At 36.3% G+C, this 17,755-nt stretch overlaps 1 protein-coding gene across 1 annotated transcript in view; it reads left to right on the top strand.

Annotated features, from left to right (window-relative positions):
• Positions 1–16,048, top strand: part of ERO1B (endoplasmic reticulum oxidoreductase 1 beta) — a 29,764-nt gene extending 13,716 nt beyond the window's left edge. The window contains exons 6-16 of the mRNA XM_039568515.1: positions 1,229–1,302; positions 3,840–3,960; positions 4,051–4,097; positions 5,188–5,199; positions 5,978–6,004; positions 7,437–7,529; positions 7,684–7,930; positions 8,716–8,785; positions 9,967–10,053; positions 11,470–11,603; positions 12,300–16,048. Coding sequence (XP_039424449.1) covers positions 1,229–1,302; positions 3,840–3,960; positions 4,051–4,097; positions 5,188–5,199; positions 5,978–6,004; positions 7,437–7,529; positions 7,684–7,930; positions 8,716–8,785; positions 9,967–10,053; positions 11,470–11,603; positions 12,300–12,360 — 973 coding nt within the window. The 3' untranslated portion in view covers positions 12,361–16,048. The remainder of the gene's footprint in view (positions 1–1,228; positions 1,303–3,839; positions 3,961–4,050; positions 4,098–5,187; positions 5,200–5,977; positions 6,005–7,436; positions 7,530–7,683; positions 7,931–8,715; positions 8,786–9,966; positions 10,054–11,469; positions 11,604–12,299) is intronic.
• Positions 16,049–17,755: the final 1,707 nt, after the last annotated feature.

Raw genomic sequence — 17,755 nt, 5'->3', positions numbered from 1 at the left:
AGCAGTTCTCCCTGGTAAAGATGTTGAAACTCTTTCTTGTGCCACAAAAACCTGACTGTTTCTGCCTGGTGTGTGGTGTTTTAGGGGAAATAAGAAACTATGAATTCTGTTCCATTTCTGTAAGGCAAAAGAATGTGAGATTGGAAATGGACAGCAAGAGATAATGCCTTTATGAGAGTAGGACAGATGATTAAAGTTTGGAGAGGACAGGTAATGGATCCTTTATGTGGAGGAGGAGTTTGTGCTTTGCAGGAAAATCTCCATGTTTTCGACCTAGCAGTGCATCATCCTCTTGGTTTTGGGTTATTTTCCTTTATAAGTTGTATTTCTTGTAGTTATCAAATCTTGTCTGTTGGTAATTACCACAGAATTTCCTCACCTAATGCCTAGTATAAAGTCTCCTACTGTGATTTGGCAGAAGTTTAGAAATGTATCTTGTTGTTGAATTGCCTCTGTTTGTAGAATTGAGATGGTACTAATTGGATCAAACAGAATAGGTTGTTTTTGTTGTTTCAAGGTGCCTCACTGCACCCTGGAGCAGAGTTCCCAATCTTAACTTTGCTTACATTTTTCTGTCAGGAGTGTGGCATCAGTAGTTCAGTGCTGCATGCAGTCGTAGAAGAAAGGTTTTGGCACTGTTTGTGTTTCATAGTATGGGAACTTCAAAGTACTTGTCTCTCTAGTACAGTGCACCTTTGAAAATGCTAGAGTGAGTGGAATACCATTATTATTAAAATGGCTTAGGACAAATCATATTCACAGAGTCTTTAGCTTAAAGAGGGATTTAGACATTTATTCTCCCAGTAAAAAGTAAGGCACTAACTATTGTAGGTTTCATTGAAAGCTCAGGTTATGAAAACAGGGTGATTCCTCCCTCCCCTACCCTCAAAGTGACAGCTGCTAAAGTAGTACTTTGAAATGTGTTAAAAATATATTCTGTGAACATATTTTCCCAAGTTCTTACTGGAGGAAGAGAAGCCACTGCACAGTTTGTTCAAATAATGGTGAAATCTTTGCCTCAACATTAAGGTGACTTTTGAAAGTATTGCAGTTGATGCTTGTTTGAATTTTTGTGCAATTAACAAGGGGTCACTCCATATATCCTCAGTTTTCAGATATACTAACTCAGAATCAACTTCCAAGCTATATGTGGGTTGTATTTCTTTCAGAAGCTCTTATTGGTGTTGTTTATTTAGAAGTTTAAAATCAAATTTTTTTTTCCCCTCAGTAACCAAAGTAAGGAGGCTTTCATTGACTGGGCAAGATACGATGATTCACAGGATCATTTTTGCGAACTTGATGGTAAAATGTTTAAGCTTTTTCAGAGTGCTTGTTTTATTTGCTGTCTCATAAAAATGCAAAAGATCATGGTTTCTCTACAAATAACCATTTTTAAAGTTTTAATTTTGCCTTAATCGACAGAAATGTGACAGTTCGTATCATGCACACAAAGTGCAAATTTTTTGCAATTTTACAAGAAGTGTTTGGTAGCCTACGCAGTGCACATTCACTGTTACCTCCTTTTAGTATATTGAGAGATATTTATGTAAATAAAAAAGACAACAAATGGGAGGGGGCTAACATTTTTTAAAAAGCTTCTTACAAAAAAATTGCATCTAGCACAAATATAAGACAAAGGCTTGCAGCTGATTGTTTCTTATTACTCTATTGTTTTGTTGCTATTCTTCTGTGCTTGGACTGAGTTTATTCCCCTTCTGCTCTTGCAGTTTCCAAATGATCTCTGCACCCATGTTTGTAAGGACTTTCTTATTGTTAAAACATTAGGGTACTGGATTGTGTCTTTACACCACGTATGTGAGTCTTTTTATTTGCTTGTAATGTTCAAAGCTCAAAGGAATGTTTTCCAGACAAATGTGAGAATTGCCAACTTCAGGATTGACTATTAAAGTCCTTTTTTAATAAACACCTTAGGAAGCTTTCTATACTAGGAATATTTAGGGCATAATGCTAGATGTTTTCATCTACCTTTAGACTTTTGTTTGGTGTCACCTGAGAAAGTAGCAGCTGCAGTGGACTTAGCAGCTGCAGTTCTTTCAGCACTTCTGCTGCATCTGATCTGACCACTTTCTATATGAGCTGTTTCTGTAATAGCTGATGAGCATTACTGTAGATCTGAACTGTTATATGAAATTATCTGCTGTCTCTACTATCTTCAAGTTGTCTACATACATTTTTTAGTAGTACTGAGCTGTGAAAGGTATAGTTGAGGAGCATTTCTTTGAGAAGTAATACTAACTTAGTAGTTCCTGATTCTAACTCCATCTCTCCTTATATCGTGCCCTGCTGAAGGAGGATGTCCCCAGCTGTGTTCTTGCAGTGTGGTGGGTTTTTTTGTCTCTGGTGTGCATCTTTCTGCATGGTCAGCCGATTAGGCTTACCTAATAGCGGGAAAGTAAGTTGCCATCTCCCAGCCACTGCCCACACTGTTGTGATGAACTGGCTTGTCGAGTGAGTTTGTGATCTGGAGCAGGGAGAGTGAGAGAGGGTAACTACTGGGAGTCATGGGGAGGAAGTAGAAACCCTTGCTCTCTTCTTCTCTCTTCCTGTTGGGCTTAATGATAAACTAGATAAGGGAATTGATCTAGCTGAAAAAACTTAGTAACCCGGGTCAGCTTTCTGCCTTTCTGTTGTGTGGCTCCACAGCGCACATAGACTCAGTTGTATGTGGATAACAAGAAGAAAAACGGACCCCGAAGTAATCAGGGAGTGTAAGAGCTGCTTAGGTTAGCCACACTGTCAAATAAATAAATAAAGCTGTAATTTGACTTTCTCTCATCTGGCAGTCATTGTTATGTGTCTTGTATCAGCTCCTTTCTTTGTTTTTGCTACTGCTGCTGAAGTGATGCTTAACTGCTCATGCAGAATCACCTTTTTCAGAGCAGTTTCACTGTCTGTTTCTATGGCTTTTTTTGTTATCTGAGGGAAGTACTACGTGGCACTTACTGGCCATTCTTATTCCTATGAATAAGTCTCTGGACTATTGGCTTGTATTGTATGTGGGGTTTGTTTAAGCATGAGTTGGTCTTGACCTAGAATTTCAAAGAGGGGCAAACTCCTCCTGCTTTTTACTGGTTGTAGCTTGAAACTATTTCTGTTTCTACAGTGTTTTTAAGCAGAGAGAGTCCTGTTTCACAATTTTCTTTGGATAAGTTGCCTGAAATTTGTAGCAAACTTCAGAGATGAGGGTATAGCTTGTTGAAAGGTTGCTTGAGTAACATGCTGCTTATTGTAACCAAGAGATTTGTTCTGCAATATGCTGAAAGGTTTGTTCAGTTAAGCAATGTGATTCAGACTTTTCTGCCAGTATACAACGGTATTCAGAGGAAAAATGGATTTAGCTAATAAATTTACAGTATGTACCAACTACAAGATGTACTACTTTGATCTTCTTATTATTAAGAACCTACTGTATGCAGTATACCCATTTCAAAAAAGCAACTCCTTCAACCAAGTACTGCCAGACAAACCCTAAATTTGAAGGCCGTTTAAAACATAACACTGTTTATATCTTAGCCTAGAGTCAGGGAATACAGTGCATGTCAACTGTTCATGGTAAACTTAAAGACGCCACCTAGATGATCATCAAACATTATAGAAATGAGAGGCACACAGGAAACTTTGGAATAGGTTATATACTTTTGGGCTTTGTATTCAGCATTTATATTGCTGCATTTTTACGTTCAGGGCACTTACAATCCAACTGGAAGGTAGAAGAGTATTACATGAGACCTCTTGTTTATATTTAGTTGTGTGACTGGTTAAATTAAATCTTTTTCAAATGATCAGTTAGCATATGTAACAAAACTTTTCCTGTTTAGATGAGAGATCTCCAGATGCACAGTATGTGGATTTGCTGCTGAATCCAGAGCGTTACACTGGATATAAGGGACCTTCTGCTTGGAGAGTATGGAACAGCATTTACGAAGAAAACTGCTTCAAGTAATTGGGAGGGAGAGGAAGCCTGTTTCTTATACTTGTACCTCAATTTGGCTAAAAACTGATCTTTGTGTTTTCTAACTTATTTTTTAGGCCTCGATCTGTTTATCGTCCTTTAAATCCACTGGCGCCTAGTAGGGGTGGGTCTTGCCTGTTTTATTTTCCAATGCACTTCTTTTAACATAGTGACTGTTGCAGTAAAAGTGATACAAATATCAATCTCCAGTCTGTAGGTGTGCTTTCTGCTTATTTGATTTCCTCTGTAGAAGTAGCTGTACGTTTTCAATATTTAGACTAAGGCTTGTGGTACTTTATTACATACCTACCTAATCTTATCCCTATTAGTAGTCTTATTAATGTCAGGTAAGCTGATATGAAAACTAAATTGTAGGTCTCAAACTGTTTACTAAGTTTCACACTAATTTTCCAATTTGGAAATTTGTATTCTTGTTTCTTTTTTCAAAAAGCATTTAATTTAGTCATTTTGGTTCATACTTACACTGGTGTAATGTAGTTGTACATTTTTCATCCATAATGTGTAGTGTAGTACAGCTGTACAAATAATTACATTACTTGAAGGAGTTGATACTTAGGAACGATCAATTATCTGCAAGAATGTTTTAAAAAAGTATGCTATTGACCTGGGGTTTGTTTTCAGTTTTAAGTTGAAAGCTATAACCTGGTGTTTCAAGTGAATCAGCTTTCCCCTGCCAGTGTGTCTCATTTCCCTTAAAAATTAACTATTAGGCAATAGATTAAATTTTTAAAAAAATCACCATCTGTTAGAAAAATCAAGGTATCTCAATATTTATAATGACTAAAAGCTGATACATTGCTGATGCACACAGATAAAAAGAATTTTAACAATGGTTTAATGCAGGGATCAGAATTTCAGAAAGGAACTCTGGCCTGATCCTTGAGCAATGCAAACTAAAGACTATGACTTCCTAACCACCTTTCTGAAGCTAAAATACAGCTTTCAAGAACATGTGAATCGGCTGCTAATAAGATTTCAAGTTCTTGGTGACTTTCATTATTACAGTGCGTTAAGTATTGTGTGGTCTTGAGGAACAAGAATGGAGGGATGGAAAGTAGCCTATTCTTTATAAATTCAATAAGAGTTCTTGCACTTTGAGTGTTTGTAGTAAAGTCTGTTTCATTACTATGTTGCTGTGGAAATTATCTTTTTAATGCTTATGCATTTCTTTTTTTTTTTCCCCCCCCTCTAAGGAGGAGATGATGGTAAGTCATTTTCCTTGACCTGCAGAAATGAAGTAAGCATTAGAGATTTTTGGATTTTGGATTTATTCACTTTACTGTTATTGAATTAGAGAGCAGGAAAGTTATGTTTTTGTGCAGATTATTGATCAGAAAATGTTTTTAATTGAATCATACTTCCATTTGGAGTAAGGGGATGATAAGAGCAAACCACAGTTCTCAGTTCTTATTCTTGTAACAGAATATATGTTGTGATAATGTTATTAGTTCTTCCAGAACCCCACTGATACTGATGTCAGATCCCTTAAAAGAAGAGGGACTATTTGTTGTGTACCTTCTTGAATGTCCTTGCTTTTGGGAAGATGGAGAGAGAGTGGGAAGAAAATATTTGATCTGCCTACAGGGAGGCAGACTTTAAGATTTTTCAGTAAACTGAAAGCTCTCAGGCATAAGATCTAAGTCTTAGGGAAATCTTTGGGCAGGTCAAGGTGAAGGCTGCCAGAATTGCGCTCTGCCATCCTGTCTTTCACCAGTAGGACATATAATCAGACTTGTGCTTCCGTACACCGCTGAATGCCCTGACCTGTAGCTTAGTCATGGTCATTCTTGTATTTCTCCTATTCTGACCCCAATAGCTTTAAACTAACCTCAAAGTTAGCTGCTTCTGTGCCTGTTCTCATTTTAATAGCTAAATTACTTAACTTCACATCCAGATAGCAGCTAATGTATGCATAGTAATATAAAAATACTGTAATATTGGCAATTAATACTCTTCATTTAATGATGTACTTTGTATTTACAGGAGAATCTTTCTACACATGGCTAGAAGGTGAGGGCTCTTGGATGAGTTAATATAGTGTTAAATTCACTAGAAGAAACACTGTAGCACTTTTTTCATTTCCTCAAATATTTTTCATAGCATAGGCTTTTTAGTAAATTGTGCAGTACTTCCGAGTGTTGTTCAAGTATTTCTTAACTTGAGGGTCTTTGGAAATCTTCTCATTTACTTAGATGGTATACTCCTTAACCTTTTAGGTGTTTTATCTTTTATAAAGGGAGAGTTCACTTTGTGCCAGTTACTTTGAATTTTTTGGTTATTTTACACATTTAAGCAGGGGCATTATTAGTAGTAATATTGGTAAGCATTATTATTTGGAAACAGCTTTAAAGAACATTAAAGACTTCGATGGCTCTATTCCCAGTTTATAATCTAAGTATGTGTGTTCAGAAGGCAAAGCAATTTTGTTTTTATTCATGTCAAAATGGAAATTTTTATTCCAGTGGTAGCAATCAAAATCACATTTTGGAGGTGTGCAGAAAATTAAGTGAGTTAAATGTACTTAATTTTAAAATTAGTTTGTTCTGCCTTTCCTAAGCCTTTACTTGTGTGGTGGTATTGTAGGAAAGCATACAAATTTACGTGCCTTTAAAAATGTGATGTCTGTAAATGAGGACACATGTCAGCCTCACAGGTAGGCTTCACTATCAGCTCTTCCTGCTTCCATTTGTAGAGATTGGAGTGTCAGGAAAGTTGCAAAAAACATATCTTTGAGAGGAACAAACTCTTTAAATTTCAAGTGTAGTCTCTATCTTTGGTTCTAGTTGGAACTGTAAGTAACTTCTGCATATAAATGATATTTTGACCACTCAATGCCACTGTATTTCCATTTATGCTGTAGAAGTATGACATATTTTTAATATTAATCAAGTCATATTTTCCAAGGTTTTGTCCTGTGCATTTAAATCTTCAGTGAATTTACAGTACAGCTATGAAGAAGTGTTTTTGCTGTTTTCCAGTGCTGTAAGGTTTTCTAGGGCTTTTGATGTTTTTCTGTAGGGCTACTCCTCTAATTCAGTGGTAGCTCTAATTGTAATTAAGATGGGTCACAGTATATTTCTGATTTCCAGACCGTCAAAATTCAAGATTATTACAAATTTATTGCTCAAACACTGTAAGCATCTTATTTTTGTGTAGCAATTTATCTGTGCCAATTGAACAGATCCTTATTTGACTGTTTACTAGAACACTAAAATACCAAGCAAGAAATGTCAAATGTCATTCTTAATATTGCTTTATATAAAAAATAGGAGGTAAACTTTCCCTATTATGTCTATAAGGGCTTATCAACAATAGTCAAGTGCTGTAATTGTAATTCTTGAAAGTTAACAATGCAGATTTGCACCACTAAAATGTCAGGGTATATTCATTCTGTTATTTCCAGTATATAGTTTGGCATCTGTTTGTCTTTTTTCTTGGGCAGGTCTGTGCCTTGAGAAAAGAGTGTTTTATAAACTGATTTCTGGACTTCATGCTAGCATCAACTTGCATTTGTGTGCAAATTATCTTCTTGAAGGTATGTCTGGGTAAAATTGCTGAATGGAATTCTACAGTATATGTAATACACATCTTGGTTTTTCTGAAAATTCTTGGTGTATACTTAGTTGCTTTTATTTTCTAAATGTGTCTCTTTTACTGCTTCTGCCCTTTTTTTTTTTTCCTCTGTGTAGAAACGTGGGGGAAGCCTCGCTGGGGACCAAATGTGAAAGAGTTCACTCGCCGCTTTGACCCTGCTGAAACGAAAGGAGAAGGCCCAAGGAGGCTCAAGAACTTGTATTTCTTATATTTGATAGAGCTGCGTGCTTTGTCAAAGGTTGCCCCTTACTTTGAGCGTGCAGTTGTCGACCTTTACACTGGCAATGGCCACGAGGATGCTGAATCTAAAGCTCTCTTACTAGATATCTTCAGGGATACCAAGTAAGGCATAGGGGTTTTCTTATCAGTGGTTTGAAATTTTCAGTTGTATTTGGAAGTGAGAATAGGTGACTCCTTGATAGAATAGGTCAAGGAGAGTGGTATGAAGAAATAAAGTTTAAGTAATGGGAGAGATCAAGGGGAATTTGTATGTTTGATAGGAGAGACTAATAGTTTTGAGGTTTGAATATACCAATCTTTAAAAACAAACAAACAAAAGCACTCAACCCCAAGCCATACAATACCCTGGGCTACTCCCTCTGTGTTGTTTTTTCTGTTTCTTCAGTATAAAATGCACATGATTTATTTTGAAAAGGAAATTAGTATATATAGTTTTTTAATGGTCCACTGAGTAATCTGGTTTTTATCACAGATTTAGCTGCTGGTGGTTTGGCCATCCATTCTTCCTTCTATTTATTCCATGATGTCCTTAAGTTCAGTTCCTTTGCTCTTTTTTGCTAGTTTTTGTGATTCATAACATGAGTGGTTTCATTGCTGTCCCTAATCACAGTCTTGCTAGGTAATTGAGATGTAGTCAGACAATGATCAATTGGAAGGCAAACATTAAGCCAATTTCAGTATTAGTTGGAACAAAACTGTGAATAACAGATTTCAAGTTAATGATTGAATAGTAAAACTGATATTACTGAGTAATTCTTTAAGGCCTGATCTGCAAAGACTAGGAACTCTGAAAAATGTTACACTGATAGCATCAGCTGCTTACCAAGCTTAATTGAGCACTGTAGTTTATGCCAGCATTTGTTTTGATTGCATTTTGTCTTTATTAGGTCCTTCCATATGCACTTTGATGAAAAGTCCATGTTTGCTGGAGATAAAAAAGGAGCCAAGTCACTAAAGGTAAAGCTAGTTTTCTGAATGACATCCAAAATACCCATTTTTAAATTAAGCTGTTTTATTTTGGAAAACCCTTCTGCCAACCACAAACATACTGCTGAGAGTAAGGTTTTATCCCTGCCTTTTCTAGAGTTGTATCTGAGGCCTTTTAATCAACTTTATAGTAAGGTGCTGTCCTGATCCAAGCAGACTGAAATCTCTGGCTTTGTGCCTTGAGTCTGGCATCAGGACTGTGGTGGGGCAAATGAATTAGTATTACCAGTAAGTGCAGTGGTGCTTATTTTTAAGTAGACTATCTGTTTCATAATTATCTGGAGAAAAAGAACCAACCCAGTCATGTTTGCTTTAAAAAATGATGCCTTATATAGCATAATATAACATAATATACAGTATAGTACCATGTAATATAATGATAAACATTAGAAAAACATAGTTCCTAGACATGGGAACCCAATGTGAAAGCTGTGCCTAACTAGCAACTTCCAGTGTTAGCACGCAGGTGTTCAGGTTGGTATGCATTACAAGTCCACAGCTGGAGTGGGGCTTAGTAACAAAGGCCTGTTTTAATATTTATTAATGCTTCTAATACCTATTTCAGTAGCAGTATGGAATGTCATCAGCATTACAAAAAATGCTATTAGAAAAGCGACAGTGTTTTATCAGCCCACCTAGTGTTTTTTTTTGGACTTCAAAAAATTAATTGAGATCAGCTTAATTAGTTCTGCACTGTGCTTGGTCCCACTCTGCCTGAAGTTGCAAGGCAACAATCTACCCATAGTTTTGAACAGGAAATATCTTTTGTGAATTGTAACCTGTTTGTCAAAAAGCTGGCTCGTTCAAAAGGGAGTTAAAAAAATGGGCAGGGAAACAGATACAGTACTTACAGCTTAGAAAATTTTGAGGAAGTTGGTAGAAAGTGTACAGAATCGAAGTGTTCTGTATTTTGGGGGAGATTTTTTTGTGGAATTAGCTGTTAGAAGCAGCTTGGAAACAAGATTCTGGGTTTACATGGGTCTTTGTTATGGCCTGACTGCATAAGGCAATGGTTTTGTTCAGTTTTGCTAAGAAAATTGATATTCTAATGGTACTAGATTTTTATTGGTACTAAGTTCATTAACCTTCTATTTTTGTAAAGCTAAGATGTACATTAACCAAAGCTTTTAAATTTTGTTTTTAACTGATAGGAAGAATTCAGATTGCATTTCAAGAACATCTCCCGCATAATGGATTGTGTTGGATGTGACAAATGCAGGCTGTGGGGCAAGCTGCAGGTACAGGTTATTTTGTGTAGGTGTGTGTGTTCTGGCAGGGGCAGCTTCCAAGATAAGCATCTCTTTCATTTTGTCAGGACTCTTTTACCTTAGCATTCAGACTTTCTGCACATGGTTGGTCCTTGATATCCTTACCTATATAATAGAAACAGATATATATTAATTACTGATGAACATTTTTAAACTTTTTTTCCAGGTGTGTTTTTCATTTAGTCAACAGCTGTTCAGTTTACTGAAAGGTAGAGTTTGTGTTCTAAAAAAGATACTTTTAAAGCAGATGCCTCATGGTGAGATATTACTAGCAGTCAATATCTTACCTGTATTCAGTGATCAGATGAGCCTTGCAGAATCACTTGTGGAAAATCTTCCTTTAAATACAGCACTAACTTGTTAGGGAATCCAGTGTGATATTTAACTCCACAAACTGGGGTGTAAGGAAAAGAAGTAATTCAGATTTTCAGTTTATGTAGAGGGCACCAAATGAACACAAAGGTGCTCGGTAAAGCTGAAAGTTGAAAACCAGTTTCATTTTCTTGGCAGTTACTATTTTTATTTTACTGAGAACAATATTTTAAACCTCAAGACTAATGTCAAGTCCAGACTGAGAATAGTTATTTTTGCAGTGCCTGCTGTATGGTACCACTGTATTGCATTAAACTTACCAGAGTGCAGTTTTCAAGAGTTTGCAGCATCAAAAATTTGGTGGTCTCTGCTGAATTTGTGGAGTTCTGCTTACCCTGTCCTAGTTAATACTTCTGATCTTATTGTTTTTTCCTTCTCACTCAGGATTAAAAAAAGCCAGATTTCCTGACCTATAAAGTTCTCTTGCAGCCAGCTTCAACCACTTTTTGTTAAAATTCAGTGGTTGCTTATGTAGCCCAATTAAAAGTGAAAATAAGAAAAGCTGCTTCTGTTCTATTCCAGCATAGAAAATAGGGGTTGAAATTGAAACTGCAATGTTTACCACTAGGATTGAAGGTGGGAAAAGAACATCTGTTGTGATATCTCATAAGAAAACTTAGTTTGACTTCAAAGGGGAAGGGGGGAGGGAAAGGGGAGATGTGCTCCTGCAGGAGTGGGGCATCTGTAAGGTAAGGGGTGGGAGGGAGCTGGAATTGTTGTAATGGGCATATTTTCATATGCATGGCCAAGAAGAAAAGAGATGGGAAAAGAAGAGATATAAAAGACAAGGATGAAGAGTAAGTATACCTGAGGAAACAAATGTTCTTAAATAAATAACTGAACCTGGTACACATTAGTGCCCTGATTTTTGTGCAGTTTTTTGGGTTGAGGGTCAGTATGTAAGAATTGGTACTAAAGTTTGCCTGGATTAGTATGTTTTTATCTTTTTTTGTGGTTTATGACTATTTAAAGGAATGATCTTATTGATGTTAAAACATTGGACTTCTTTTATAGACTCAAGGCTTAGGAACTGCTCTGAAGATCTTGTTTTCTGAGAAAGAAATACAGAGCCTTCCTGAGAACAGCCCATCAAAAGGTTTTCAGCTCACACGGCAAGAAATAGTTGCTCTTATAAATGCCTTTGGAAGGTAAAATGTTGCAATTTTAATAGTAGAAAAGTATGACACTTCAGTATCAATACTCAGGCTCTGTAGAAAGATGGTATTGTACATTTAGCTGTAGGTTTTTTAAAGGCTGAATTGGTGATATTGATTAACTTAATGCCTTCAAACTGAGCATGTGGATTATTAACCTTGGTCATCATTCTGTGTTTGGAACGAATTCATCCCCTCTATCTCAAGTCTCATAAATCCACCTTCCACAAGATGAAATTTAAGTCTCTTAAATTTGATTAATTTTTAAAAAATGTATCCCCTTTGAATGATGAAACATTGTAACAGCTTTAAAAGAAGTGTACATAGAGCATGCTTTGCTCATCATGTTAGTTCTTCAGATCTTAAATACAACAATCTGTTCCTGTTTAAACAATCTATTTAAACAATCTGATAAAAGAATGTAATAAACTTTATTACCTGTGGTTAGGGATTTTTAGATGTTTAATGAAGCTGGGACAATTAAACATTATATATAAACTTTAATCCCTGTCATATATTATGTAAATATAAAATGGAGAGTCAGATACTTTTTGAGAGAAAGTGTATTTTAAGTGTGTTACTCTTTGGAACAGAATTGTGTTTGAGAAAAAATCTAAAGGAAAATGAATGTCATAATTTGTAGTTCTCTTTTGCTGACTTGGTAACACTTGGGTGGTTTTTGTTTTACAGGCTTTCCACGAGTATAAAAGAGTTGCAGAATTTTAAAGTTTTATTACAACAAACTAGGTAATGAAGGCCTTTGCACAACCTGTTAGTGAAGATCATTTACATGACTGCATTGAGCAGAAGGAACTGATCCTTACAGGACTCACATGAACTGATAAAAAGTAAAATCAAATACCAACTTGAATATTTATGTTTCAACTAGGAATGGTTATTAATTAGAAAATATATTTATGAATGAAATACATAGTTTTTAAATGTGTAAATTATGCTGATCTGTTTATTTTTTAAGTTTTCTGCTCATAGTTCTGTTGTACTTAAACTTCATAAATTTTCTTATCTCCTTGTCTTTCTGAGACAGCTGTTTTATATGAAAACATATGTACCTCCACCCTGACTTGGCCTGTCTGGAGAGAGGGGAGCACTTCCTGTCTCTCCCCATTTACTGAACTTCAGTGTATTCTGAGGATTTGGTATGTTAGTTCTGACTGTCAAAAGGAAGGGAGGGAAAAAACCTCCAAACAAACAAAAACAAACAAAAAAAAATCACAGTAAAAAAACCTCCCAAACACAAAAAAAATGAACTACAGAAAGAAAATAAGGCTCTTGCTGAGTTTTAGCTTCTTACTGTAATAATGAAACTTACTTAAAAATAGCAAATTTACTGAGCAGAAATTTTTTTCATGCTGAGCTTCTTTGCATCATGGTGATACCAACATTTTTTACCCTTCTCTTGTGCTTTTCACATTTTCTTTTTTTTTTTCGTTTTTAAATTACTACCTTGTCTCTGCTCTGATGCAGCCGAGTTGAAAGTGACTTTTCTGCAGCCCCTTGCTGCAGCCCCTTACCTGCACGTATGTGGAGGTTGGGGTCAGGGCAGGGGGAGATGGTTAGTGGAGTGCTGCTAGCTGAAAAACTTCAGTCAATCAAATTTCTGTTTACTCCATATTATTTTCTGGATTGTAATCACAAGTTTGGTTTCCAAAAGTTGTCTTTTCAATGTCTAAAATGTTAAAATAGCACACATTGGTCTTTGAGCCATGGAAATAAATTTGTTCTTTGAGTCATGTTTGAGTGCTATGTTAAAAGGTCAGTGTAAAAATAACTTGCTTTTGTAGTCACTTTTAAAAAAAGATGCTTTTTAAAATTTGTAATCATACTGACATTCAATACCACATACTCTTATCTATGCAAACCCTTACTGTATCTTCTTTACAAGGATATTCAGCATAAAGAAACGGGTATGTTAATAACATTACTTTCATAAAATAAGAAATTACTCATGTATCATTGTCCACAGATGTCAGTGATAACTTACCAGTGTCAAAACAGAATTTAAAAACAGCATTACCAATTAGTAGCAACCAAATATTGGTTTAAATTTAAAATGAAGTAATTTCTTTTAAACCAGCATGTTTAAAAATGAAGTTAGGAGTTTTGAATGTAGGAAGTGCTGGTACAGTGTAGATACATCTCTTGTTTTAAAAACAAGTCTTCACAAAATTAAGTGCTCTTAAACATTTTTCACCCTATTAGATACTGAGTGACCTATTTATATAACTGATTGTAACTGTATTGGCTTCCTTAATGTGTTCCTTTACAACTGAGATTTTCTGAAGGCTGGAATATGCTCTGTCCTTTGTTTCCAGACTAGCCTCAAATTTCTACCTGACTGGAAATGAAGTAGACTATTCTGCTGACACTTGCTTTTATAAAAAATACTGTTGCTTCAGAAAGTTAGCCCCCTTGTGTCAAACTGGGATATGCTAAATGAAATGAAAACAAAAATAGGGAAAAACAAAACCCAAACAAAAAAAAAAATCCAAGCCGCCCTTACGAAGTTTTGGTGATAGTTGCACAAATCGGCGATGAGCTGGTATCCTGGTGGAAGCTCCTGTTTAAGCCGGTAGCTGCTTGGACATGGTGTTAGGGGAAGCTGATGCCAGTTTGGGGATGTTATGTTTTTACCTAGTAGCCTCTCTGGCCTGTGGGCACCCGTGGCTGAGCAAGTTATCACAGGCTTTCTTTTTCTAGTTAATGCAGAAGAGCTGGAAGTTTCTGGGTGGATTCATGTGGCCTCTTCCAAGCTCTGTATTTGCACCCTTAGAGTTTATTTTTCTCTCTTAAATTGGAGTGGGAATCTAGATAAGTAGCTCAGATGTGAACAGCTGTGTTTGGTAAATGAGTTACACACTGAGTATCCAAATCTTCTGAGTAATTGTATTATGTTGAAAGAGTATAATTTTTAATTGGCTATTAATTCTTTGCCTTTTGGCTAGACCTGCAAGGGCTAGAACTGTAGGCTCACTTGTGTGAGGAGTGCTGTATAACTGGGATTTATCTGTATTGTTATATATTATAGTGCCTAAAGCTTTAGGCAGGATTTTCTAGTTTAAAAAAACTAACGAAACTGTATTGACTGCGCTGCCCCAGGAAGGACCTAAGTCTCAGAAATGTTTCTTCCTCTCTTCCCCTTGCTTTGTGGGGAAGGTGAATTGCTTCCAACCTCCTCCTGGGGATGCAACTTGCTATTTTTTTTTTTTTCTTTTTCCACCTGTGCCTGGCAAAAATCGACAGACACTGAAGCAGAATCATGCACTTGCTCATGGGACAGGTGAGAGATTCAGGCATGCAGATCCGGGACACACCTGGTCCTTGCAGCCCTTGTTGGCACAAGGTTAATACTGTTGGGTAAGGATGTAAAGAGATATGAAGCTTTTCTTCTTGTCCTTTGTCTCATGGGAACACAGGAATGCAACTGAACAGCAAATTGTGTGTAAGTTTTGTTGCACCTGAAGGTACATCTCGCTTGATGATCAAATATGGAAGGCATTTCACTTCACTGCCATTGTAGAGATAGGACATAAGATTTTTCCTGTAACAAATCTAGTTGAAACAATTTTCCTGTCACCATCTTTTCTACTGTATTTGATGTACATTCTGTGACTGCTGCCTATGAAGTTTTGCTGTGTGAGTTGGATGACTTAGTTCTTTATATGTTAAATTAACTTTTAAAAATTTACAGCTCTGTTTTTATACTAAAGAATAAGGTTAATTACACCGTCCATGACCTGTAAACTATTTTAAATTCCAGCTCCCTGTTGGAGATCAGCTTGTCAACAGTCTGCCATTCATTTCAGAGTAACAGTACATTTTCTTGTACAAATGACACAATGATTGTAATCCCAGAGAGGTAGTGAGAAGACAAAGACAAAAATTTTTAATTGTTCCCAAGTCATGAAGACTTGTGTGAAATCGTGAAAAAAGACTTGGTGCAAACTGCATAGGTAAAAAGTAGGGCACTGTTGCTGAATAACTTGTTCTTCAGTGCCTGGGGAGGTAGGTCAGAATATAAATTTAAAACAATGAAATATAGAGACTCATGTAAGCTGGAATAATAAGTGTTTTCCTAGTTTTCAGCTGATGATCTGTACTGTCATTGTATGTGCATGAAATACACTGTGCCACACTTTCTTGAGTTGTGTTTGATGGTTGGGTTGCCTTTATCTGACCTTGCTTTGTGCTTTTCTGGGAAATGACCTGTAATATGTTGTAAATAATCTTGATGCTCATGTTTATAAAGTAGCAATCAGCAATTCATCACTTTACAATTTCTCCATATAGCAACCCTAATGAAATGTAATATTTATTAAAATCAAAATCAATGTTGGAACTGCTTATTGAGATCTAAACACTTCTGAATCTTTGCTATGTTTGAATCTACAAAATGCAAATTAAAGTATTTTCTGCTACAACTTCTTTTTGTGGATGTGATTTTTGGGGTTTCATTTGAAAATACATTTTTTACTTTCATTTCCCTTTCAATGACACTTGGTAGTTATTATATAAATTACTTTTGTGATAGTCATGCAAGATTAAAATAATGAGCAGATTTTCACTCTCACTTAAATTTCATTCAAAAGCTGAAGGTAACCTGTGTATTTCTTGCTGTTTGCAGTGCACTGTAGTGTGTCTGCACATCAGGAATCCATTGTAGAATTACAGTAGGTTTCTGTATGAATATGGCCGAATTTAGCCTCTGCTTGGGTCCAATTGTTTTAAGAGATAAAAAGGCTTATTTAGAAATTCTGTTCTGTCCCTTTCTAAGAATAGCTTATAAAATCAATTCTGTAAATATTTTTTTGTTTGTTCACCCAGTGGGGCTCTTCACATAGAAATTATTTCCCTGAAAGAGTCTCTCTTTCCTTCCATGTATGCATTTTTAACAAATTATCTTACTGAAAATTTGATACATATATTTCATCCTCAGCTTTAGATGGGTAAGTGCCTGTTACAGAGGTGATGATAAATTAAATTTAGGATCTTACCTCTCACATTGTTTAAATCTCCTGTGTTTTAGAGTATTTAACTCATTACTATAGTTGGTTACAGTCATTTGCCATTCTACATTTTTACATGGATACTGTGGCACAGGGATGAAGTTTGTTCTAAGTGTGGAATTCTCTTAAGTTTTTGTTGTGCAGCTGTAACTACTGTGAACAAAATGAAATTCTCTTGCACTGGGTCTTCAGGCAGTTTTGTACAAACGTGATTGTAGAACTCCAAAGGGTTTGATAAAATTTCAGTTCTTCTCCCAACCCTGTGGCCCTTCTTTTAATCTGACTGACAGTTTAATTGGCTTTTTTTCTTCAGTGAATGTATGTGAAGAAGGCAATGTAAGCTTTGGGAGGGCAAATAGTTTACTTCTGCTGGAGGCAAGGCTCATGCTCACAAAGACCCCAAAACCCAAAGACCCTGTGAAAGACTTGGTGTGGGAGTATGGCATGGCTCTGCCTTTGGCTTTCAGGCAGATCTGATCACATCTACTCCCCATCCCTTCTTTTCTTACCCTGTATATTCTCTGTGAAATATACATAAGAATTCTTGACTACTTGTACTTCCTGAAGTCGAGCCTGAGGAAAACATGAAGCCTGACCACCACCCAGGGATGCTGTAATACAGCACAAAACAGAATACATTTATAGAAGTAAAGATTACTGAAAGTAGTATGTTTTTCTCCTAGGGAAATGTGGATTGAGTTACAGTATTTGTTTCACATAGGTAAGGAGAAAGATGCAGAGTTCTTCACTGTTGAGCACTGGGCATAATAAAAAGACCTGAAGTAGAGTCAGGGTTCCTGTTTGCCTTAATTAGTAATAATTGCTTTTAGGCTTGCTCTCTCCAATGTCACATCCTGGAATGGTATTTATCCACTATTTTCCCCCACAACTCACTACATTTATCCCTGAAGATACAAGGCTGAAGCATGGCTTTGCTGGCTTTCTTGTAATGCAGAAAGGCACACTTGAGGTTTTTCTGGTTTTTGCACTCCTGGCTCTTGTTCTATTCCCACACTGCAATTCCCAGGTTCTCAATAAATAAATAAACAAGTCTGTACTGTTGTCTGTATCCCTGTCCCTGGTGAGGTATTTGACTTATTCTATATAATATATATGGATCTG

Source organism: Corvus cornix, chromosome 3, assembly GCF_000738735.6.
Source record: "Corvus cornix cornix isolate S_Up_H32 chromosome 3, ASM73873v5, whole genome shotgun sequence".
In the NCBI taxonomy this organism is placed as follows: Eukaryota; Metazoa; Chordata; class Aves; order Passeriformes; family Corvidae; genus Corvus; species Corvus cornix.
The sequence above is the reverse complement of the archived record's forward strand: the minus strand, read 5'-3'. Positions and strand labels throughout refer to the sequence as shown.